Here is a 25,191-nt window from a genome sequence, read left to right on the forward strand (position 1 = left end):
CGCAGGACTGATCACCTGCCTTAATGATTACATAACTATCAAAATAACACCAATACGATATGATGCAGTGCTCTATGCACCATTAGGTGCGGATAAGAGTTGAAAGAAGAAGAAGAAAAATAATTTTGATGTATAATGTGTTTTTTCTTCTTATTTACAAATAAAAAAATTCAGAATTTACGAGAAAAAGTGTGACTAAAAAAAATCATATACTACCTGAATTATTTAATTTAATAGAGATTTGATTATTCAACGTTTCATAAAATTGTAAAGATTTTCAAAAAATACATTCCATTTTTTTTTTATCAAAAAGCGTATATTAAAATTTATAAAAATTTACGCCTCTTACGTATACTATCATAAATTACAAATCGACAAATTTGAGTATTTCGTAGGTTTTACGCATTTCATTGTATTTATAGTTTCAATTAAGAAAAAAATTATGTTTTGGTAATAACATTTAGCATAAAATTTGATAAGAATTTTAATTTTGCAGCTTATGATAGTATGCGTAAGAGCATAAGGACTTTAATTTATTCATCTTTATTTAAAGTGTCACTATTTGAGAAGCAGATGCTGATGTGACTGTCACTCCATGTCGCTGTCTGAGAAGCATTTGCTGATGTGAGTATCACTCCATGTCGCTGTCTAAGAAGCATATGGTAATGTGACTGTCACTTCTGGTTGCTGTCTGAGAAGCATTTGCTGATGTGACTATCACTCCATGTCGCTGTTTGGGAAGCATTTGTTGATGTGTCTATCACTCCATGTCGCTGTCTGAGAAGCATTAGTTAACGTGACTATCATCACTCCATATCGCTGTCTGGGAAGCATTTGTTGATGTGACTGTCACTCCATGTTGCTGTCTGAGTAGCATATGATGATGTGACAGTCACTCCATGTCGCTGTCTAAGAAGGATTTGTAGATGTGACTATCACTCCACGTCGCTATCTGATGCTGTCTGAGAAGCAGACACTGATGTGTCTGTCACTCCATATCGCTGTCTGAGAAGTATTTGTAGATGTGACTATCACTCCATGTCGCTGTCTGAGAATCAGTTGCTAATGTGACCGTCACTCCATGTCGCTGTCTGAGAAGCAGTCGCTGATGTGACTGGAGCGGGCCTTCATGAGGCCGGAGGGCCCCAGGAGGCTGGAGGAGGCGAGGAGGTCAGGGGGGCCCAGGAGGCCGAGGGAAGGGCGTTGCGTCGGAGGCAGGTCCATTATAGAGCCGCCACCTGTTGATAAAATTAATTTATATATTTTGTAGTAATTTTTAATAAAAAGCATTGTTAACTTTGTGGTTTGGTAATATAACACTCGGCTACCGTTCTGGAGGTCCAGGGTTCGAATCCCAGGGGCGGGGTCAAATAAATATAAGTAATTTTTTTACTTTAATATTTATTCAATATTACCCTGGACTGGTACCTGAAGCGGAGGGCTGATCACTTTTCCTTCATGTGTTTACGATGAATATAAAACTGTGTGTATATGATGCAGTGCCCTTTGCACCATCGGGTGTGGATAAGGGTTAGAAGAATATAACACTCTCTATATCAAGGATGGTGAACTTTTTTGAGCCTGAGTGCCAAAAATAAAAAATAAAAATATAATAATATGTGGCGTGCCACATGTCATGGAAATAAAAATGCATAAAATGTTTGTGTAACTTAAAATTTTTAAAATAAAGAAAGCATGAATACGTCAAAAAAAATAATAAAATACTTATTATTGGCAAAATAAAATAAATAAATAAAAATTTAGAAAAATGTAAATTCATTATTAGTGAGATTATTGTTGTAAAATACAAGATGCCAATTTTTTTTTAATATGGGATTCATAGCTGTTAGCTTTTAATAGAATACAAGCAGCAGTACTTTTGTCTGTAAGTCTAAATTTTATACCTGATTTAATAAGGTTTTGAATTTTTGTATAATCACTTTTTTTTCTCTCAATTTGCATGCCATGCAAAATCGTCATAGGTTCACCATCCCTGTTCTACATATTGAAAGCTGTCCCACCGTATGCCCAGATCTGATACAGAAGCATCTAGGCTTCCTGACAGATCTGCTCTTGCTATGCATTTTTTTTTAAAACTAAGTTGCGAAGTTTATTGTAAATGTGAAACAATATAAAATTGTATCCCGATTTTACTGTGAATTTACATTTAAAAGCTTTCAATATACCTGTCACTGCCAATCTAAATAAATACAAGATTGTAAGTCTATCACTAAATTTTCTAGAAGTACCCCAGTGTAGGCAGTGAAAGGGATTGGTGTTTAGTTCAATTAGTCAGCTAGATCCGATTCCGACTCGACGTTGGCCGGTACACAGACGCCCACAACCCCGACCAGCACAGCAGACAGACACGGAACAGTGCAAAGACGTTTACAGAGAATGGTCAGTCATCGCATTTCCACTCAATCCCTGTTCTACATCATTCATCGTTCACTTTGTGTAATACTTTGTGAAGTGATACCTGTGGAAGAGTTGATGCCCAGCATTGCTGTGCTGTCATCAGCCAACATGGAGCTCATCCCGTTCTGCTGATCCCCGTCGTCTCCTAAGCACAGGCGACCTGACGCTGAAGAACATAGCATGGGGTCTCCTGGAAACATTTAATGACAAGCTTTAACTAGATGGTTTTAAAAAAAAAAAAAAAATTTTTCTTCTTTATTTGAAATTCTTTTGCATTACATAACATAAATTCAAATACAAAAAAATATGAATAAAATATAAAAATGAATACAAAAAAAGATCCCACAAAGGCATGGCCTGTGTGTGGGTATACAATATAATTTAGTCATAGTAAAGGGTATAAGGGTATAGGTTTTATAAGTAGAACTAGAATAAAGTGTTAATATAAAATTGAACACATAAAATTCAATAAAATTGAATAAAATTGCGCTTTGAACTGGATACTTCCTTGTGATTTAGTATTTCAATACAACAATAACTTTGCCCCATGTCACAAGTATAAAATTTGTTTAACCTTTCCCTTACGGTGCTGAAAAATTCCTCGTGCACCGGTGAAATGTATTTTGTACACCATATGAAAATGTGGGGGGAAAATGTGAATATTCCTAAATGCTGCTTTTATTGACCATAGTTGACGTTGACAATTTACAAACAACGAAGGTTTGATAGTCCCAAGAATTAACAATAAATATGGGAGGCCAACACTGCAATATATCGTTTCGAACATTTTTAATTTGTTGCCGACAGATGTTAGAGGTCAAAATAAAATACGGAACAAAGGCAAAATAAAGGAATGGGTTAATGATCAAGAGTTTATTTTATGAAAATTGTAAAATGTTTATATTCTTAATTTTTCTCTCTTTTTTTGTATGTATGTATATTAGGTAAAAATCGTTAAAAACAATAAAAAATGTATTAAAAAGGAACTCCACCAACAAGACACACAAGGTGGCTTGGTGGGTGTCTGCAAAAAAAATGTTCTAAATATGTAAAAATTGTGATTTAAATAATATTATAAATAAAAAAAAATCATATATTTTTTTTTTTTTAAATTTAAGAATTTTGTAATGTTAGCTCTGGTAAGTGCAGGGAAACGAGAAAAAAAAACATCTCAAGTAGCCGCAATAACTAACGTAGCAACATGACCACTGAGTACGACGGTCTACGCACTACTAAACCTGCTAAAAGTGATCCAACCACCTCAAGGGACCTCGGTGGTTGGATCACTACGTACAGCACAGTCAAGGGATAACTGGAGAAGAGTAATTGCTTCCACAAGGGCCACAACCCTCAGTAATGAGGAATAGGACGGAGAAGAGAAATATTTATTACGTATGATGACGAAAGATCGAATGTGCAACAAACCTTGAACAGGGTTGTGCGAATCATCCTCCATGAGGTCCTCAATCTGCGTGAGAGACAGCACGGGAGGAGCATCGCTGGCCGAGTGGTCACGGCCCGATATCATCATGGCGGGGGTGGGACTAACCGCCATCTGATGGAAATATCAACATGAAATATATTATGTACTTTTATATTTTTACATTTTTATATTTTTATATAGCCACTCATCGAGATGACAGTCAACAGTCCGCCTTCTCCTGAGGAGTGCAACATAGTTTCATCCCAGCAATGAGCAAATGCTGACAAGTTCCTGATAGGCCCATGCTAGATTATCCCTCCTGTTCCCAACACAGATTCAAATAAAAACATATTTAAGTAGTAAGAAGAAACAAAAATCCACTTGATGATCTATAAACCTTGTACATAATAAGCAAAGTAAATAATAAATGCAATTCCCATCTAAAAAAAGCCACTCATCGAAATTTTTGTGGGTTAGTTTACATTTTTGACATTTCATGAGATGTTTAAAAAAAAAGATTTGTTAAGTATTTGGACACACTCAAAACGCTGTGAATAAAATAACCAGTCAATGTATAAGCTGCATTTAAAAATTGAAGATCAGGTTTTCCAGGAACACATACCTTGGAAGGTGTATCAAGATAACTAGCTGGTATGGCGGCCATCACGTCATTATTTACGGAGTCCAGCTGGAGGCATCCTAAACTCGGAGCCGTGTTGTACTGCCCGAGACGCAATGAATCTAAAAAAAGAGACAAACATATTAATTACACTATTTTTTTATGCATTCAGATTATCTAACTAGCTGTACCTGGCCACGTATTGTCGTGGCTCAATCTGGTTGAATGGAAAAGAAATAAAATACAAAGCACATTTAACATGTTTACTTTCATAATGAAGCAATGAAAATTATCAATAAAAAATTCATTTTAAATGAAAAACACTTGTATTTTTACCATTTGAGTTTATTTTATGACGCCTAGTTTCGGAAGCTATGCTTCCATCTTCAGGTCTAAATATAAACTAAAGAACTCAACTGGTTATCTTTAAAAAATACACCTATGCTGATATTTATATATAAATTTTTAAACGATAAATTATCCAAAAAATTTTATGATAAAATAGTGTTAAACAAAAATTTTCATGAACATATTACTAGAAATAAGGATAAAATAAGACTGCCATTGTTGAAAAAAACCGAGTCACAAAATTGTTTAATGTATAAGGGTTTGAAAATGTATGATGAGATGCCTGAATGTATGAAGAATGAAAAGAGTCTAAAAGAATTTAAAAATAAATGTTTTGTTTACTGTAAAAATGTGTTAATATATAAATATGTTTATGATGTTAATTAAGTGTAAATAAAAGTTTATATAAGTGTAATATAAACAAATTAATGAAATATATATTTTTTTATTTAAAAAAATACACTGGACTACTCATCAAACAAGCGTAAAATAAAGCATACCCATAGTATCGTTAGCGGAGTTCCCGTGGAGGTCTCTTGTGGTATGGAGGTTGGAGTCCACACTGTGACGAAGTGGCTCGGATCTTGGCAGGTTTTGCATTGAATTTGGTGTAGACTGAAAGAAAAGTTCAAATAAATCATTCGCACATACTCCACTGAGTACAGTGGTGTGCATTTCATATAGGCACATAAGCAGTGCCTACCCCGATGGAATGGGAACAAATATGTGTATACAATATATATAATGGGAACAAATATAACAATTTTTTTTTTTTAACTTAAAATTTTCTCATTTTTTTCTCTGCGATCAAACACGCATTATTAGAGTTATGACAGATAAGCTTTTTAAAAATAAAACTCTGTTTTTCCTACTGCCTACCCCGATTAAAAACTCTGTGCACGCCACAGTCCATACTATATAACTGCTTAGACTACCGATCAGGTCTCTAATGAGGAGATGCACTAAACTCAAATTATCTGTGGCCTAAGAAAATCGAAACGTGGTGGTATGTGATTGTCCATTTTAAAGTCATTTTACTGTAAAACATGTCCCTTTTAAAAACTTACTACACATGTTTCAAATATATTTGCGGCTTTGCATGACAGAACATAACTATAAAATGGACAATCACATAGTACCAAATGGTGGTATGTGATTGTCCATTTTAAAGTCATTTTACTCTAAAACATGTCACTTTTAATAACTTACTACACATGTTTCATATACATATATTTGCGGCTTTACATGACAGAAACTTGGTGGTATGTGACAGTCCATTTTAAGTCTAACTATAATCTAACTTCATTTCTATAAACAACTTACTACATATATTTCATACATATCTGTCTAACTGAAATATAGTGGTATGTGATTGTCCATTTTAAAGTCATTATTCTTTAACGTCTGTCACTTTTAACAACTTTCTACTCATGTTTCATACATATATGCACAACTGAACTTGGTGGTAAACAGTGGCGTGCACAGTAGACCAGTTTACATAGGTAGTAAGGTAAGATAGGTACTACTTACTAGGGTAGGCAGTAGATGTAGGTAGTAGGGTAATCTAGGTACTACTTAGTAAGGTAGGGTAGCTACTGGTTACATTTTTATATATCACGCGGGTAAGTTAGGATAGGCACTGTTTTTCTGCCTATATGGAAAGCATGCCCCTGGTGGTATGTATATGGCCATCCATTTTAAATTCTAGACTCTGTAAACACATGTTTATATACTCACATTGGAATATGGTGGATGAGGACTGTCAGGGGTGTTGGTGGTGTTAGAGGCGTCTTGTGAGGGTTGCCACACAAAGTCATTTACCGGCAAGCCGTGTAAGCGAGCTTGACGTTCTAATTCCTGGAACAAATTTATGAAACATAGTGTCATTCAATGCACTCCGAGTTACGAGCATAAATGTAATATTATTATTTTTTAAATTGACATCTCAACATAGATGTGGAAGTCTGGGTTTACCTCATACCCATAATTGACAGTGATATTACTCAAATTTTTGAAAGTTATACAATATACAATGAATTTCATGACATTCCATAATTGAGGTCATAACAGCCATCTATGATTGGATTTTGAAAGCTTTTATTTAGCATATACCCCGTTATTTGTATGCAAGATCCAAACTCGGATTATTTTGCATACTGGGAAACATTTGTAAAAATCAGGTTTACAGGTTTTCAAAAATTTGAGCGACATGGAAATATTTCAAACGTATGATGAATTCGATATGTTTACCTGTATCCGCAGCAACAATTTCCTGTTGTGAATTTCTATTTGTCTCCTCCGATGCTCACTTTGTTTAAGTTTATTAACTTCCTCCCTAGAAGTTAAAAAAATCACATGAATATGAAAATTGGAGATACATATATATATTCCAGACTGTTTAAAGAAGGTATACTGATACAAAATGTTTCAAATTTAAATTTAAAATTCACTTGGTAAATACCACTACTTCTTAATATCTTTTGACACATGTATCAATGCATTCTGCATCATTTTCTAATACCATATGGTTACAGTGTTACCAAAAATGAAACAGAAAGCATCAAAAAAGTATCACAGTAAATTTTTCAAAATAGTGGTATTTATCAAGTAAAATTTATACTAAAAATGTATAGACATACTAACTAACCAACTAACAAAACGTAAAATGTTCAGGAGGGCCATGTAAGTCACCTTTGCTTGGCAAGAAAATAAACATCAATGTAGTTAGTCATTTTCATTATTATTCAAACCCTTATCCGCACCCCGATGGTGCATAGGGCACTGCATCATATAAACGCAGTGTTATCTTGATAGTTAACACTTAACACACGAAGGAAAGGTGATCAGCCCTCCACTTCAGGTACCAGTCCAGGGTAATATTGAATAAATGTCAAAGTGAAAAAATCATTTAAATTTATTAGACCCCCCTCAGGGAATCGAACCCGGGACCTCCAGAACGGTAGCCGAGCGTGCTGACCATTACACTACGGAGGCGGACGCCATTTTTAACAAGTCAATATATTTTACTTCCAAGTTTAAATTCCTTTGGGACTTTTTTCAGGGCAATATTAAGCTAGTAAGATATTAAATAGTCAATGATCACATTTTTGTAAAAAAAATGCACTTGGTCACTTTCTCCTGTATGACTACGATATATGCCATTAAGTGACTGCCAAATCAATTCATAAAAACAAAATATTTTATTAGATTTACGTTTTGTTCTGACATTTCTTGGTGGAACTGCATTTTATAGAAGAATTCTTAGCTAAAATTACCAGTAAAGTTAAAAGAGACATTAGTTACCTTAGACACTTGATATAGTCAACGCTGCTCTTGAGAATTGTGCCCTTGTTAGGTCTTACATCCCGTATGACTTCATAGAAAGGGTCATTGGTTTTGGGGAGCAGCGTCCCTAACTCTTTTATTCTGTCATTTATATTGAACCTACGCCTTCTCTCAACTGAAAAAATAAAATAAAACACATCAGTAAACTTATAAGATGTGAAACCCACAGTAATAATAAACTTTAAAGCAGGGGTGGCCAACCCGCGGCATAACAAGCAGTATACATAAAACTACCAAAAGAACATTCTATCATGCGTAGTTCGTATCATATCCCTTATATGGAAATATCTCATTATCATCCATTGTACATGCGTTTTAACAAACAATCACAACATTTTGCAATCGACTTTTAAATACACATTGATGCTGCTATAACCGACTGACTAGAGTGATCCAAGAGTCAAAATACTTTGTAAAAGCTAGTTACGCAATAGCCATGATACTAGCAAAAATCTAACCAATATTCACATTGTGAAATGGTTAAGGAATATTCGGAGTCCAGAAAAGAAAACTAATTTCTCAAAAATAAGCCTGTCCCTAATATTTTTTTCTTTATTTTAAATTCTTTTACATTATACAAAACATGACATACATTCAAATACAAAAAAATATGAATAAAATATAAATACAAAAAAAGATCCCAAAAAAGCATGGCCACCCATGCTTCAAAGCATATAAAAAAAATCTTTCGAATGTAGTTAGACAACCTGTATGTCAAATCTGATAAAACCATTTAAAAATATCTCATTATAGGAGAAGGACTCACTCATATTGTGGTTATCCTTCTTCTGCCTATCTTTGGCCAAGGCGTGCACCTGGTCTTCCATGAGCGGCATCTCCTGCTTGACCCTGGCCTCCAGATCCGGGGAGTCCCCCTCCCCTGAAGAGGGAATTCCGCATCCCATGCCTCCACCACCGCTCTCCAGAGACAGGATGTCATCCAGGAAGTCGTCAGTCTGAGGAAAAGATTACATATTTCTGTGTTATACACATGAAAATGGAATATCTTATTGATATTAGTTTTATAATAATTTGATTCCATTATATTGATTCCGCATTTTAAAGACATCATACTCTAACATATCGCTCACTTCTTTCAAGAACATCATAAATCAAAAAACTTGATTTTTCAGGAGAACGTTTTTAAAGTTTAAAAATATAATACAATGTATTAAAAGTAATTATCAAGCCACTTATTGAAATTTTTACTGTGCAACAGATCTTTTTAGGTAAAACCTGAATGTTTTTTCTCCATTTGAAAAATATCAAGTATATTTAAAAAAATGGTTAAACAATACCTTTTCTTCAAAATGCAAAAACAACACTTTCTGCCCTTGTAGCGGGTAAATATTAAGTTAAAAATATGCTTCTTTTGCTGGTATATAGTTCATTTTCTGGGCATTCCGAAAAACATGCACAACTGAAAATGGTCAATTTTTGATATATGACGTTGTTGAAAGGAGTGAGCGACATGTCCAATACATCTCTGCCACGGGTTCGTGAATTTTTTTCCTGGCAAATAGATCTGCAAGAGAGGTCTCGCTAATTGACTTCCATGTAGCCCTGATTTAACTCATATGAACTTTTCTTGTGCGGTTATCTTGAATCTAAAGTTTACGCCAGTAAACTGATATCCCTGGTGCATTTGAAAGATAATATTTGTAATAAAATGGCAGCCATCACAAAGTCTACTTAGTAAAACTTTTGCAATAAGTTGTTAACAGTGACATGCTTTAGTGCATTGTTCCGCCGCGTTTGTGCCGCGGCACACTGGTGTACCATGGTGATTAATTGGTACACCGCGGAAAAAAGTCTAGTTTGTAAAAATAACACTTTCATTCATTCAAACCCTTATCCGCACTCCAATGGTGCATAGGGCACTGCATCATATAAACACAGTGTTATCTTGATGATGGTATTGCATTTAAAAAAAAACATAGTGTTATCTTGATCATTAACACACGAAGGAAAGGTGATCAGCCCTCCGCTTCAGGTACCAGTCCAGGGTAATATTGAATAAATATTAGAGTGAAAAAATCACTTGTATTTGCTAGACCCCCCTCTGGGATTCAAACCCGGGACCTCCAGAACGGTAGCCGAGCGTGCTGACCATTACACTACGGAGGCGGACAATAACAGAAAATAACACAATTTCTCCATATTATGATTGCCTGTGCTCAGTAAAGTAGGCTCACATTTCTTATTAAGTATAATATGTAAAATATATTAATAAGCACCTCTGAAATTTATTAATATGGTAGGTGTACCTTGAATAGATTTTTTTTTGAGGAAATTTGGTTAAGAATACAATCATACAAAGGGTTAAACCCACTTAGACAGCGACCTTGTTTGAGAGTCAGTGTTAGTTACCTCCGAGTTGCTGGTGGTGACGGAGCACATCTCGGGGCTCAGGACTCCGGAGCCGAGGTAGTCGGGGCTCGGAGGAGGCGGTAGTTCGGGGGCTGACATCACAGCCCCCCCGCCAGGGACACTCAGCCGGTTCGTACATTCCTGTCATTAAAATGTATCAATTATAACAAAGTGTTAAAAGAAAACACGTAAAATACTGCACTCTGACTTGTTTTTGTGAGGAAGTTTTTAAAGCTCAAAATTTCAGTTTACATTTCTTTCCAGGGTGTCCTGATTCAGATTGTAGCTGTTAGTGTCGCGGACTCTTGAGTCAGAGTTTCTCCGTTGGAACCCACTTTAATACAATTTGATAACTATTTCTAATAATGAGCCGCTTAGGCTCACAGAAATAGTATGAAATTGAAATATTTGTGTAAATATTAAAAACTTTTTTTTTGTTGACATCTCATCAAAGAAGAAGAAGAATATGTAAGTCTGGGCATTTACGGGGCTGACGACCGTCATAGGCTGATAGACCGTCTATATATATATATATATATATATGAACCAATTTTCAAACATTGTTCTTGAATCACTAGAACTTCACTAGAGACATCTATTGGTGAGATGAGAACTCCTATAATTGGAGATAACCCAGATTTTGTGAACAAGTATTTAGACACACTCAAAATGTTGTAATCCCTCTTTGATTTTTATTATCTGTCAAAAACTACGAAGTGGATCTTTCCTGCCGATTGAAGACTGCAGCCACAAGAAGTTAATTTAATATTACACAGTATTTTGCTTCTATATGTGCTATTACCTACACAAATTCCAAACTTAAGATTTTCTATACCGTAGAACTACTACTACGTGGGGCTACTTGAACTTTGATGTGTTACTTGAGCCCAGTACAAAAAAAATTATTTAGATCTGTATTTGGTCTACAATAATGAACGTATTGACATGATTCATTGTTTCTCTGACAGGTGACACTTGTTGTCACGATACGTTCATTTTTGTAGACCACATACAGATAAAAAAAAAATTTTGTACTGGGCTCAAGTAACACATCAAAGTTCAAGTAGCATCCCATTCTACGGTACTTTTTTTTAAAAATATGTACATATGTATGAGTGGGTTGGATAGCATAATTCCTTCCTTTCCTTTGTGTACATCGAGGACCATTTAACACTTTTCCACCCTTCCAAATAGGTAATTGATGTAAAAATTAAAATAAGGTTGTTTTAAACGTACCTGCCTTGGCTGAAACGACTCGCTCAGATACTGCTGAACTTGATTCCTCCGTTTCTGGATGACGTGGTATCTGGTCGGGTTTTCCAGTACCGTCCGGACCTGGGAACAATAAAATTCCGTAAAAATTTGATCCTCTTCCTGCATGGTTTTGAAATAGCACGGTTATTACAAAATTTGTTGAATTAACACGGTTGACAGGCACCGTGGCGTAGGTGGGTAGACGCTCGACTGCGAAACTGGCGTTGCGTGTTCATATCCCGCCAATTGTAAAATAAATTCAAGAAAGATTTATTCTAAATTAGTCTGGGTATTTGTGATGTATTTTTCATATTTACCTTCCCTATCCTTACTATCCTACCTGCAGACAAGCCTCTAGGGGTTGTGAGTTATTCCGTTTAAAACAAAAAATAAAAAAGAGGAATTATTTATTAAATTATTAAGAGTCCTGAGTATAAAGACAATCTCAACGTAGATGAAGGAGAATATGGAAGTCTGAGTATATACAGGGCTTACGACCTGTCATAGACTTTAAGTTATCACTTGTAATATTCACCAATCTTCCCATGATTGACAACCACACTACTCAAATTTTTGGAGCTTCTACATATATCATCAATCTCATGACACTGTTCATGTGTTAACTAGAACCATCTACGGTTGGATTGAGAAAGCTTTTATTTAGGAGAGACCCTTTTATTTGGATGTTTGCAAGATCCGAACCAGATTTTTTTTACATACTGAGAAACGCCTGAAAACACGATTTTCAATTTTTTTCGATTAACGTTGGAATTTATTGCCATCTATGTTGAGATATACATGTGTTAAGATCTCAAAAATTAAAAAAAATAGTATTCGTTAAGGAAGGGTCGGTTTTGTCAGTTTTCGAACATTACCCAACAGGATTGGGTAATGCTAAGTTAAGCCGGATAAACCTAGGTTTACCCCATATTCTAGCATTACCCGTAACATATTAAAACACGGTAAAATAAATATGGCATTAAAAGCGTTAAAGATCCGCGAAGTTTGATAAAACGGTAATGTCGAATCGTCAAACAAAAAGCGCAAAATGACGGCTCATTATGCGGCGGCCATAGCGAGTTTTTACGGCTTGGAAAAACTAGAACAATCAATCGATTAAAGGGCAAATTTATTGCGAAACCGAGGCCGAACCGGCTCTAGGCGCCTTGGGGACGCACCGATCAATGTCTCAAAATGTCATTTCTAAAAAAAGTGTTTATCATCTGTTTTTATTTATTTTTATTTATATAGTTAGCTTATATTACAACTAATACAAACAATTATTGAAACAAAACATTTATTTTAAAATTCTTTCAAACTCTTTTCATTCTTCATACATTCAGGCATCTCATCGTACATTTTCAAACCCTTAGGGCGAAGACTGACCGGAGCATTTGGTCGTAACGTAACACGTTACGATGCGAGCATTCAGACAGTCAGTACAGCGAGCCGAGCGCTCCATCCATAGTTTCGGATGCTCGCTGATGTTACGACGTTATGTTACGACGAAATGCTCCGGTCAGTCTCCACCTTTATACATTAAACAATTTTGCGACTCGGTTTTTTTCAACAATGGCAGTCTCATTTTATTTCTAGTATTACGTTCATGAAAAATTTTGATTTTGATATTTTTTATATATATGTAGATGATATAAAAATGACTCGGATTTTCTTGTTGAAATAATGAACTACAGTTGGACACGGAAATCCGAGCCCCAGATACCCGAATCTTGGAATTCGAACCCCGGAAATCCGAACCCGGGAAATCCGATATCCCGAGAAATCCGAATAAGATTTTGATTTTTTTTTAAAATACACTCAATGACTGAAGAACACATTTATTATTACATAAAATTATAATATATAACCGAATTTTGTATGAAAATTCTATAAAGGTAACACTGCGTTTATATTATGCAGTGCCCTATGCACCATTGGGGTACGGATAAGGGTTTGCGGAAGAAAAAAAAGTACAGATCACTTCAAAAATGTAAAGCGCTCTTGAGACGAAATTTCGTAAAAATGGTGTTATATAAATGACCCAATTATTATTTTTATTATTTATTATTATTATAATTATTATTACTACTACTATTATTACTATTGTTATTATTATTATTACTATTAGTATTATTAACACAGTAGTCACGAAACTGGGCTCTCATTGAAATTAATAACAGACGAGGAAAATAGTGCAACACATACCAATGTCAGTTGGTGGCGAAATTTATCATTCTTTCGCCAATCTTTGACATTGATACTTATACCCTCAAGGCAGTCGGACTAATATTCGTCATGTGAGGTGGTGCATCTCAATTAGCCTCACTCGATTTGGGCGCAAATATTAATATTGCGCACAGCACTGCTTGTCGTCTGAGGAGCGCAATGCCGCGGTAGTTGTCATAGTTGATTGGATCACCCTTCTTATTATCAATTATTCAGACGGATTATTCTCATTACAGATAGTTCTCGTATATCAATACTATAGGTCTCTCAATTTGAGATGAAACATCTGTCGTTTTTTTATATATTTTATTTCTCAACCCTGATGTATGGAATTGAAGCGTGGAGTTGGCAAAAGAAGGATGAGATATGAAGACTGAATGCAGTCAAGTGCAATGTGTGGCAAAAGTTGTTTGAATGGTGATATAAAGAAAAAACGCAAGTAATTTTATTAACAAAAACACATAATTTTTTAATGTGTTTTTGTTAATAAAATACAACTTAGTAGACTCAAAATATCTGTGTTTGATTTAAATTTAATACACAAATTAAAATGGAGTTCTACAAATTAAACGCCAAATCAATAAATAAAAAAACGCAAGCCTGAGAAAAACATTATATATATATATATATATATATATATATATATATATATATATATATATATATATATATATATATATATATATATATATATATATACATATATATATATATATACATATATATATTTATATATATATATATATATATATATTATATATATATATATATATATATATATATATATATATATATATATATATATATATATATATATATATATATATATATATACATATATATATATATATATATACATATATATATTATATATATATATATATATATATATATATATATATATATATATATATATATATATATATATATATATATATATATATATATATATATATATATATATATATATATATATTTATATATGCCTTTTATATTCGTAAAAAGAACTACTTTAAGTATCTGTAATACTTGTGAGGGGGACTTTTATGCCTATAACACTCGTGAAATGCACTATCTACTATATCCGTAATATTTATTGATTTGGCATTTAATTTGTAGAACTCCATTTTAATTTATGCACTAATTTTAAATCAAATACAGATTTTTTGAGTATACTAATACTTGTGAAGGGGACTATAATGCCTATTACACTCGTGAAATGCACTATCCACTATATCCGTAATGCTTGTGAAGGGGACGATTATGCCTACATTACTGGTGAAAGGGACTACTATACCTGCAACACTTGTGATGGGACCTCGACTCCATGGTGGGCGGCGGGGGCTGACGTGGGCGGGGCGGGGATGGGCACCGGGACGTCATGTCGGCGCGGTGGCTGCTTGTTGACGCTGACCGCCTGCTGTGCTTGCAACTGAAAATAGAGACATCTATGTTCAAAATATTTAAATAAATACTCATAATCAGGGGTGCATTCACCTTTCTGAGTATGACCTTTCTGCTGGGCCAAATTTATACAAGCGTAATTACAGTGTCCGCATCCGTAGTGTAATGGTCAGCACGCTCGGTTACCGTTCTAGAAGTCCCAGGTTCGATTCCCAGGGGGGTGTCAAATAAATATAAGGGATTTTTTCACTGTAATATTCACTCAATATTACCCTGGACTGGTACCTGATGCGGAGGGCTGATCACCTTTCCTTCATGTATAAACGATCAAGATAACACTGCGTTCATATGAAGCAGTGCCTTGTCCACCATTGGGGTGCGGATAAGGGTTTCATTATTTTTATTATTATTATTATTAATTAGTGTTCCAAGTTTTTTGTGTTTTTGAATAGTTTTTACGAAGTTTTATGAAACTGTTTTTTTTACCAATTCTTTATACCCTTTTTTATTTATTAAAACTAACGTTTTCTGTTTTTTCTGTGTCAAGTAGATGACTTGTCATAGGCTGTCAAAGCGATCACTTTACACACGTGTGACATTCACCATTTTACCCATGATTGACAACCACACTACTAATTTTTTTGGAACTCATATGACTTCGAGATTTATGATTAACATATATCATAAATCTCATGAGGCTTTATGTTTAAGTTCACGGGTGCCATCTATGGTTGGTTTGAGAGAAATATTTTATTTAACAATATGCACCCATTTTATTTAGATGTAGGTACGCAATATCCTAACCGGATTATTTTACATACTGGGAGATGCCAGAAAAAATGATTTTCATTTTTTTATATTCTTTTTCTTATGCCACTCCCATCGGAGATTGACGACTATATATAATATAATTACAAGTACAAGAATATTATATTATATGATACAAAAAAAAATCCCGCAAAGGCATGGCCTGTGCGTGGGTATACTATGGAAAACATAAATAGATTTAAAGTGCTGATATAGTATACAAATATTTGATTTAAACAGTAAACAAAAAATTAAAATTAAAAAAGTTAACAACAAGTTTAAAAGAAGAAGCTACTTCGATCTGTTTTTATTTAAATAAATAATTTCAGCAAAATTTAAAATCGAAACAAATTTAGATAATTAGTGTCATCATATAGTCTTTGTGGAATGAATCAAACATATGTTTTCTCAATATTATTAATATTTAAAGCATTTACTTTGTGGTTAGTCATTTTAACGAAAACGAGGAAATACGCAGAAGAACTCAAGTAGTGGATGCTACCCAACGAATAGGCACACTCAAGTGGCAATGGGCAGGACATATCTGTCGAAGAGACGACGGTCCATGGGGAAGAAAAGTATTGGAATGGCACCCAAGAACTGGCAAACGAAGCATCGGCCGACCCCCTACAAGATGGACTGACGATATAAGAAGAATAGCGGGAGTGACCTGGATGCGGAAGGCGGAGGATCGAAGAAGATGGAGACTCATGCGGGAGGCCTACGTTCAACAGTGGACGGACACAGGCTGATGATGATGATGATGAGTCATTTTAACATATTTCTTTTTTTTACAAAATGTTAATAATATTAGAAAAACATTTACACACTTAAAACTACAAGTAGTTCTAAGTGTGTAAATGGTGCTATGATAGTGAAGGTGGTATTTTTAATTAATGTTTTGAAGTAAAACATTAGTTAAAAATGAATAGATTTTACCACAAAGTGACTGCCGAATCAATCAATGAAAGGGTGGTATTGTTTGCATGCTGTGGTAGTGATTGTCCTGACGAAGAGACGGGTACGCCTCGAAACCGGTAGACATAAAAATCTCGGTGAGTGGTTATATACTGATATTATTAACATTTTTGTAAAAAATAAACAAGTGAATTAAACAGTTAAGGAGCTAAGAAAAATGAGTGTCTTTGCGGGAGTCTGGATTTTGGCTGTCATTTTATAAGCAGTTTATAATTTCTTATGAATTGGCATGCTGAAAGAAAGTAAGGTAAGGATCTATAAAACCTGCGTAAGACCGATCTTGACATACGGCACGGAAACAAGAGCCGACACCGCGAGAACAAAAAGCCTTCTTAGGACATCGGAAATGAAGACTCTACGACCCATTGCAGGCCTAACACTTCGCGACAGTAGAAACTCAGATATAAGAAAAATCTGCGATGTTGAAGATGTTGTGCGATGGGGAAGAGAAAGAAGACGTTTCTGGAGAGATCATGTGAGAAGAGCAAGTTCGGATCGAGTGGTGAGGGTGGCAGCGGACAGCAGCATAAGCGGGATCAGATCCCCAGGAAGACCACCTAAACGATGGAAGGATAGCTGGTCTAGACCCGAGAATGACAGGACCTATTCCTAAAAGAAGAAGAAGAAGATGAATTGGCAGAAAAATATCTGTACTGACCTGTAGATGCTCTCTGCGCAACTGTTCCTGCGCATGCTCTCGCATGAGCTGCTGCTTCAGTTGGGTTCTTGACGTCGGAGTAAGGGTCTTGAACGTCGGTGGACTGAAACAAGAAAAGAGAAGGTTAAAAAATATGAAATACAGTGAAACCTCTATCTATCGTTTCTAAAGGGACCTATTAAAATAAACCATGAATGCGGGATTAAGAAGTCAATACGCAAGAAGATACAATAGAGTTAAGATTCCGTCCTCCCAACCTGCATAACAATATATGTATTAATTTTAAATCAAATACAGATTTTTGAGTCTACTAAACTTAGTAGACTCAAAAAATCTATGTGTTTGATTTAAAATTAATTCATAAATTAAAATGGAGTTCTACAAATTAAACGCCAAATCAATAAATGCATAACAATAGTTAAGTTAAAATTCTAAGCAGAATACAAATTTTAGATGCAAATAAATGTATTTATTTAACAGAACCAAAAAAATATTAATGTTTCTTGCACTGTAAATAATCTTTGATGGACATTTATTTTTTGACTGTTTTATTTCCGTAAATCAACAGTATATTTTGGGCTTTGCAAATATATATTTTTTTGCATCAGTTATTGAATGTACGTAGTAGAAAGCTTTTAATTTTAAAAAGAGTGTGCATGCTTCTGAAAAAAAAGTACAGGCAGCGGCTCCTCTTCATCAAAGACCTCTACTGTATCTGTCAATCTTAAGTCACACAAGTTTTTTTTTTATAGTTTCTATCCCACACGTTGGAATATTGTCATCGATTGTAACAAAATTGAGAAGAATGTAAAAAAAACAGACAAAATATGTCAAATAAAGCAGCGTGATTCAAACGATGAATGCGGTAAAATGGTTGATAGAAACGATCGATGCGATGTATCTTGTATGAAATGGATTCGGGATAGAATAATTAAACGACACATCCGAGAAAATGATTATTCGAGGAACGATAGATAGAGGTTTCACTGTATAAACTGAAAAGCGGATTAAAAATGATGGAATCAAGAACGAGTGAGATCTTTTCAAATCCATTTAAAAAATATTTCTTTAGTTGGCTTATATTAAATTTATTGATTCGGCATTAACTTTGTGGAATGACATGATTATTTTATTAAAATTAAACACTTGTATAATCCACTTTATCGAGTTTTATTTTTATTTACGACTAGTTTCGAAAACGACAATTGTTTTCATCTTCTGGTACAAATTAAAACTTAATTTAATTTGTTTTAATTTGTACCAGAAGATGAAAACAATTGTCGTTTTCGAAACTAGTCGTGAATAAAAATAAAACTCGATAAAGTGGATTATTCAAGTGTTTAATTTTAATAAATATATTAAATTTAATATTTTAGACCTCCCTTGTTATTGCAAATGGTAAATATTTACTCCCCAACCAGAAACACGAGAAAACGTCATATATTTTACTGTAATAACAGCCGGACAGTGTCTGGATTCAATTTTTCCTATACACCGAATCCAAAACCTCGGCAATGATTTCGCGGACCATATCGATATCTGGAATATGTCACTTCCTAACTTTTTTGTAAACCCTTATCCGCACCCCAATGGTGCATAGGGCACTGCATCATATAAACGCAGTGTTATCTTGATCGTTAACACATGAAGGAAAGGTGATCAACCCTCCGCTTCAGGTACCAGTCCAGGGTAATATTGAATAAATATAAGAGTGAAAAAATCACTTATATTTATTTGACCCCCCCCTGGGAATCGAGCCCGGGACCTCCAGTACGGTAGCCCAGCATGCTGACCGTTACACTACGGAGGCGGACATGACTAACTTCCTAACCATAAAGCAATAATAATTACAATATTTCAGGCTAATGCATAGTACCTTGAATGTCCATCCTTGTTTAGATAAGTACTTTTTGAACCAAGAATATACTTAAAAAGAGAAAACATATTTTTTTATTATCATAAACTACTACTACATGTAATATATTATGTACAAATTGACTAAAGCCATAAATAAAGGAAAAAATCAAAAATGTTTACACTTAATTTACATCATATATCGCTCACTCCTTTCAACAACGTCATATATCAAAAATCGACAATTTTCAGTTGTGCATGTTTTCGGTATGCCCAGAAAATGTACTATATCCCAGCAAAAGCGGCATATTTTTAACTTAATATTAACCCGCTACAGGGCAGAAAGTGTTTTTTTTTTTGCATTTTTAAGAAAAGGATTTTATTTATTATTTTTTTAAATCTACTAAATATTTTCAAATGGAGAAAAAACCTTCAGGTTTTACCTAAAAAGATCTGTTGCTCAGTAAAAAGTTCAATAAGTGGCTTGATATTTATTTTTAATACTAATATTATATTTTTAACTTTAAAAACGAACTGATAATCAAGTTTTTTGATATATGACGTTGAAAGGGGTGAGCGATGTGTAAAATGCCAGGCGGTAAGCCCTGGAATGCTCAGGCCTCCATATTCTTTCATGAGTAAAACGATGGATGTTTCGTCGATTATTTGAAATCTACATATATTATGCAAAAATATGAAGAGCCATTTTTTAAATCTTTGGCAACAATGTAAGGTTACATTTTCCTCGGCTCATTGTTAAGGTAAATAGTAACCTCCTCTAATTCAGCTGTTATTCCCTTCAATCGTCAAATAGCCGCGTAGTCGAGTTAATTGTTACAAAATGGATTGTCTAACCCTCTGCAAGATGGAGTTACATTTATTATTCAAATTTCTATTTATTGTTTCGGCATTAACTTTGTGGTAAGACATGTTACAATGATCAAAGAAAACACTTGTTTTTTACCACTTGAGTTTTATTAAAGACTACATGTTTCAGAAGTTAAACTTCCATCATTCATGTCTGTATAATAACTAAAATATAAAAAAATAAAATAAATTATATAATAATTTATTAAATAATATATTGTTTCAAAATTCTTCACCTTTGCTTTCCATTTTTCCTTTGTTTTCAAACTCCGCCCCTAGACTAACCCCCTCCCCCTAACTTTCCCCTCTCCTTATTTATAGAACAATTTTATATTTTATATTTTAGTTACTATACAGACCTGAATGATGGAAGTTTAACTTCTGAAACATTTAGTCTTTAATAAAACTCAAGTGGTAAAAAACAAGTGTTTTCTTTAATCATTTAAATTTCTTATTATGTACAAGGTTTAAAGACCAATTAGTGGATTGTTTCTTCTAGCTAAGGACATGTTTTATTTTAATCTGTGTTAGGAACAGGAAGGATAAACTAGTGTGGGCAACAAATAAGCTATTTAAACAGAGCTTTTTTTTCCGTTAACTGCGGTGGAACGGCGTTCCGGCATTGTTTTTGACGAATATATTTTTTTTAATTTTCAAAATCAGTTAGACGAAACAATGTTTGCGCTTACGTAATTACAGTCTGTATTTATATAATTCGTCAAAATGCTAAAATATGGTACTGTAATGAATATTTAAATGATATTTGAATATTTTTTTATATTAAAAAGCTTGACAAGACGTGAGTTTCGGGATCTTTTTATACATACATATATATTTGTCCGCCTCCGTAGTCTAATGGTCAGCACGCTCGGCTACCGTTCTGGAGGTCCCGGGTTCGATTCCCAAGGGGGGTAAAATAAATATAAGTGACTTTTTCACTGTAATATTTATTCAATACTACCCTGGACTGTTACCTGAATCGGAGGGCTGATCACCTTTCCTTCATGTGTAAACGATCAAGATAACACTGCGTTAATATGACAGTGCCCTACGCACCATTGGGGTGCGGATAAGGGTTTTATTATTATTATATATATATATATATATATATATATATATATATATATATATATATATATATATATATATATACATACACGATTACTTTGAAATTTATCCATCACGGCGCTTCTCCGAAGAGGTAGGCAGAACCACACCGACCAGATCTTTGCCTCTTCCACATCCTTGCATCTCGTTTTACTTTTAAGTATTTGAAATACTTGAGCCTCATATTAGCTCTTCCAAAATTACAAAAAACTAAATGCCATTTATTTTTATTTTGCTTCTGTGTCTAATTGCCTGCATAAATTCACACTAGAGATTTGTCTCCAAATAAAGAGTTCACGCATTCATGGAAGCCTGGGCGTAACAGACATTAATAGTAAGGTAGAGGGAAGAAAATTGAGATGGTATGGGCATATCGGCTGTCCAAATTCAAAACACAGTAAGGGACATTTTTTTTAAATACGTTTTTTTTGCATTTTTGGACTAAGTAGATTTTACTTAGTCCAAAAATATAGGACGCAGAGAACCCGAACATGTAGTTAACCAGGCAATATAAATGGATCTTCCTGGAAAGCTATCTAGAGGAAGAGCAAGGGATTCATGGGTGCTGCAGAAAGATAACATGATTCGAAGGCATGGCCTAGGTGACGTTGTCCATTACAGAAGGACCTATAACCTGAGGACGATGAGAGCTGACTCCAGCAGTCTACAAGGACAATAAGCTGGGATGTAGCCAGGAAGAAGAAGAGATTTTTATTTTTTTTTGGAAATATGGATTAGAGGGTTAATGAAGGCTTCGAAGATTCCCAAGGCCGCAGACGACGCGCGACGCGCGACGCCGCGTGTCGTGGAGCTCGTTCAAGGCACAACATATTATATTCAGTGTCGTCCACAGCAGAGGTGACAAAAGATTTAAAGCGTTTTAAGTGATTTACATAATTTCGTATAATCAGCATCTGGCGACACAAAACCGTTTGGATATTAGAACTACATTATATTATTATTTGTTGAAATATGGAAATTGGACCGCGGAGTGGATGCTCACTTGGAATTCTCGAACGTAAAGCAGTCTTAGTAAAAGACAATTGTTCGTGTTTTGAATATTGAAAGCATTAACTTTGTGGATCATATTGACATATTATTTCGAGAAATAAAAATACTTTGTGTTTTGATCCACTCACATGGAATTCTCGAACATAAAGCAGTCTTAGTAAAAGACAATTGTTCATGTTTTGAATATTGAAAGCATTAACTTTGTGGATCATATTGACATATTATTTCGAGAAATAAAAATATTTTGTGTTTTGATCCACTCACATGGAATTCTCGAACGTAAAGCAGTCTTAGTAAAAGACAATTGTTCATGTTTTGAATATTGAAAGCATCAACTTTGTGGATCATATTGACATATTATTTCGAGAAATAAAAATATTTTGTGTTTTGATCCACTCACATGGAATTCTCGAACGTAAAGCAGTCTTAGTAAAAGACAATTGTTCATGTTTTGAATATTGAAAGCATCAACTTTGTGGATCATATTGACATATTATTTCGAGAAATAAAAATACTTTGTGTTTTGATCCACTCACATGGAATTCTCGAACATAAAGCAGTCTTAGTAAAAGACAATTGTTCATGTTTTGAATATTGAAAGCATTAACTTTGTGGATCATATTGACATATTATTTCTCGAAATAATATGACAGTTGTTCACTTCGTGAAAACCACTTGGACAGGCGTCGTGGCGTAGTTGGGCTCGGCTACGAAACTGGCATCGCGCGTTAGATGCCCGCCGATTGCAATAGATGTTCGAATGGTGAAATAAGGAAAGAATGCAAGGCTGAGATAAGCATTATCGATACAATTTAGAAAGGTGTGTTGAGATGGTTTGGGCATGCGAAACGAATGTGTGAGGTATGAACGTTAAAACAAATGTGGTTGGTAATAGAAATTGAGAAAGATCGAGGAAAATTTGGCACGATTAAGTATTTCAAATACTTGGGAGTGGTCAAGTCAGGAGTCGGTACAATCGGCGGGTATGTATGAGGAGATGCATGAATGTAAAAGAAGAAGCGAAGTATGTTTGCAAATACAAAGTAGTGTGGCGATCTATTATATCTGCCTATCCCTGCGGGGAAGCGGCGTGATGGTTATTTTTTTTATTATGATTATTTCTAAGTATGGTTGGTTGGTAAGTATTGTATGCATCTGGGAGGGTCTGACCTCGCAGACCTCGAGTTGACCTTAGACTATGTATGTTTTCTGTGTAGCCTGTAATACACGATGTCTGTAATCACCTAATAAAAACAAAGAATATTTTTTTCTTCATATAACACAGGCATAATAAAACCCTTATGTATGTTAGTATATGAGGAAAAATCACTCCAAATGAAGAAGTTTTACCAGTTATTGTTATGTCTCAAAAGTGTTCTTATAACTTTACCAACATAACCCTAATGCATGAAAGAATTTGAGAAAAAAATTACCCCAAATGAAGAAGTTTTACCAGTTATCATTTCTCAAAATTGGTCTTATACAAACGTTTTATTTTAATTGATATCTTAACATAGATGAACACGGAAATCTGGGTATTTGCAGGGCTTTTGCCCTGCCATAGGCTGGTTCAAGCTAAATGAGACCTTCTTTCAAATGCGAGTTCAGGCAATAATTTATAATTGAGTTAAGTAAAAAAAAATGGTGTCTCCTAGTATGTAAAATAATCCGAAAATAATCTTACATCTTTTTAATGGTGGTCTCTGCTAAAAAAGCTTACTCAACTCAACTAAAGAAAGTGCCGAGAACTCACATGTGGAAAAAAAATTACACAAAGATTCAAAATATTATACAGTTGCAGTTGTAAAATATTAATTGATTTGTTTAAACTTAATTTACCAACAGAAAAGAAATAAGTACATTGGCAAGCTAATTGCTAAAGAGCAATATCTTCCAACCAACCAAAAACAGACTAGTGATATTGGTCAAAACGTTTGATACCATATATGGCTGTTTGCAATCAGAGGGTAGATAGTAATTGAACATTAAAAAAAAAACATAAATAAAAAATTGATGAGATTAAGGAAGGCAAAGGAAAAGGGATGTTTAGAAAAGGAGGCAGAGGGGAAAACTAAGGGATGAGCTAATAAACAGTTAAAATATTAGAAGTTTTCTTTTATAAAATGTCAAGAAAGCAGGTTCGGAAGGTGTTACAGAAAGCGTTTTAAGTAATAAAAACACATGTTAATAATTTGGCAGAAATAATTATTTAGACGGGCATACATATTTAAAATCCTACTGATTTTCAATGAAGAATTTATTCACAGCTACAATAATGACTTAAAATATCGCTATGCAGATGAACAAATTCACAGATTTTTGACGGATTTTAATATATCTTGAGTGAGGCTTCGATTTTCCCCGGCAACACATTGCCAACTCACTCACGGACCAAAGTTGAGTTGGTCTGGTATGGATTGAGCTTACTCACTCATGGACCAAAGTTGAGTTGGTTTGGATTGAGCTAACTCACTCATCGACAAAAGTTGAGTTGGTCTGGTA

The 25,191-nt window shown here is 34.4% G+C and overlaps 1 protein-coding gene across 1 annotated transcript in view; it reads right to left on the minus strand.

Moving 5' to 3' along the window:
* Nucleotides 1-294: 294 nt before the first annotated feature.
* Mitf (transcription factor Mitf) overlaps nucleotides 295-25,191 on the minus strand; it is a 152,432-nt gene continuing 127,535 nt past the window's right edge. Inside the window, exons 2-14 of the mRNA XM_088264153.1 lie at nucleotides 17,851-17,953; nucleotides 15,301-15,435; nucleotides 11,760-11,858; nucleotides 10,524-10,664; nucleotides 8,920-9,109; nucleotides 8,112-8,268; nucleotides 7,059-7,143; nucleotides 6,546-6,665; nucleotides 5,309-5,423; nucleotides 4,464-4,582; nucleotides 3,844-3,973; nucleotides 2,480-2,608; nucleotides 295-1,238 (exon numbers count right to left, since the gene is read on the minus strand). Coding sequence (XP_088120279.1) covers nucleotides 1,075-1,238; nucleotides 2,480-2,608; nucleotides 3,844-3,973; nucleotides 4,464-4,582; nucleotides 5,309-5,423; nucleotides 6,546-6,665; nucleotides 7,059-7,143; nucleotides 8,112-8,268; nucleotides 8,920-9,109; nucleotides 10,524-10,664; nucleotides 11,760-11,858; nucleotides 15,301-15,435; nucleotides 17,851-17,953 — 1,687 coding nt within the window. The 3' untranslated portion in view covers nucleotides 295-1,074. The remainder of the gene's footprint in view (nucleotides 1,239-2,479; nucleotides 2,609-3,843; nucleotides 3,974-4,463; nucleotides 4,583-5,308; nucleotides 5,424-6,545; nucleotides 6,666-7,058; nucleotides 7,144-8,111; nucleotides 8,269-8,919; nucleotides 9,110-10,523; nucleotides 10,665-11,759; nucleotides 11,859-15,300; nucleotides 15,436-17,850; nucleotides 17,954-25,191) is intronic.

The sequence above is a fragment of the Brachycentrus maculatus genome, unplaced genomic scaffold (assembly GCF_059751285.1).
Source record: "Brachycentrus maculatus isolate JH-2025_06_01 unplaced genomic scaffold, ASM5975128v1 h1tg000216l, whole genome shotgun sequence".
In the NCBI taxonomy this organism is placed as follows: Eukaryota; Metazoa; Arthropoda; class Insecta; order Trichoptera; family Brachycentridae; genus Brachycentrus; species Brachycentrus maculatus.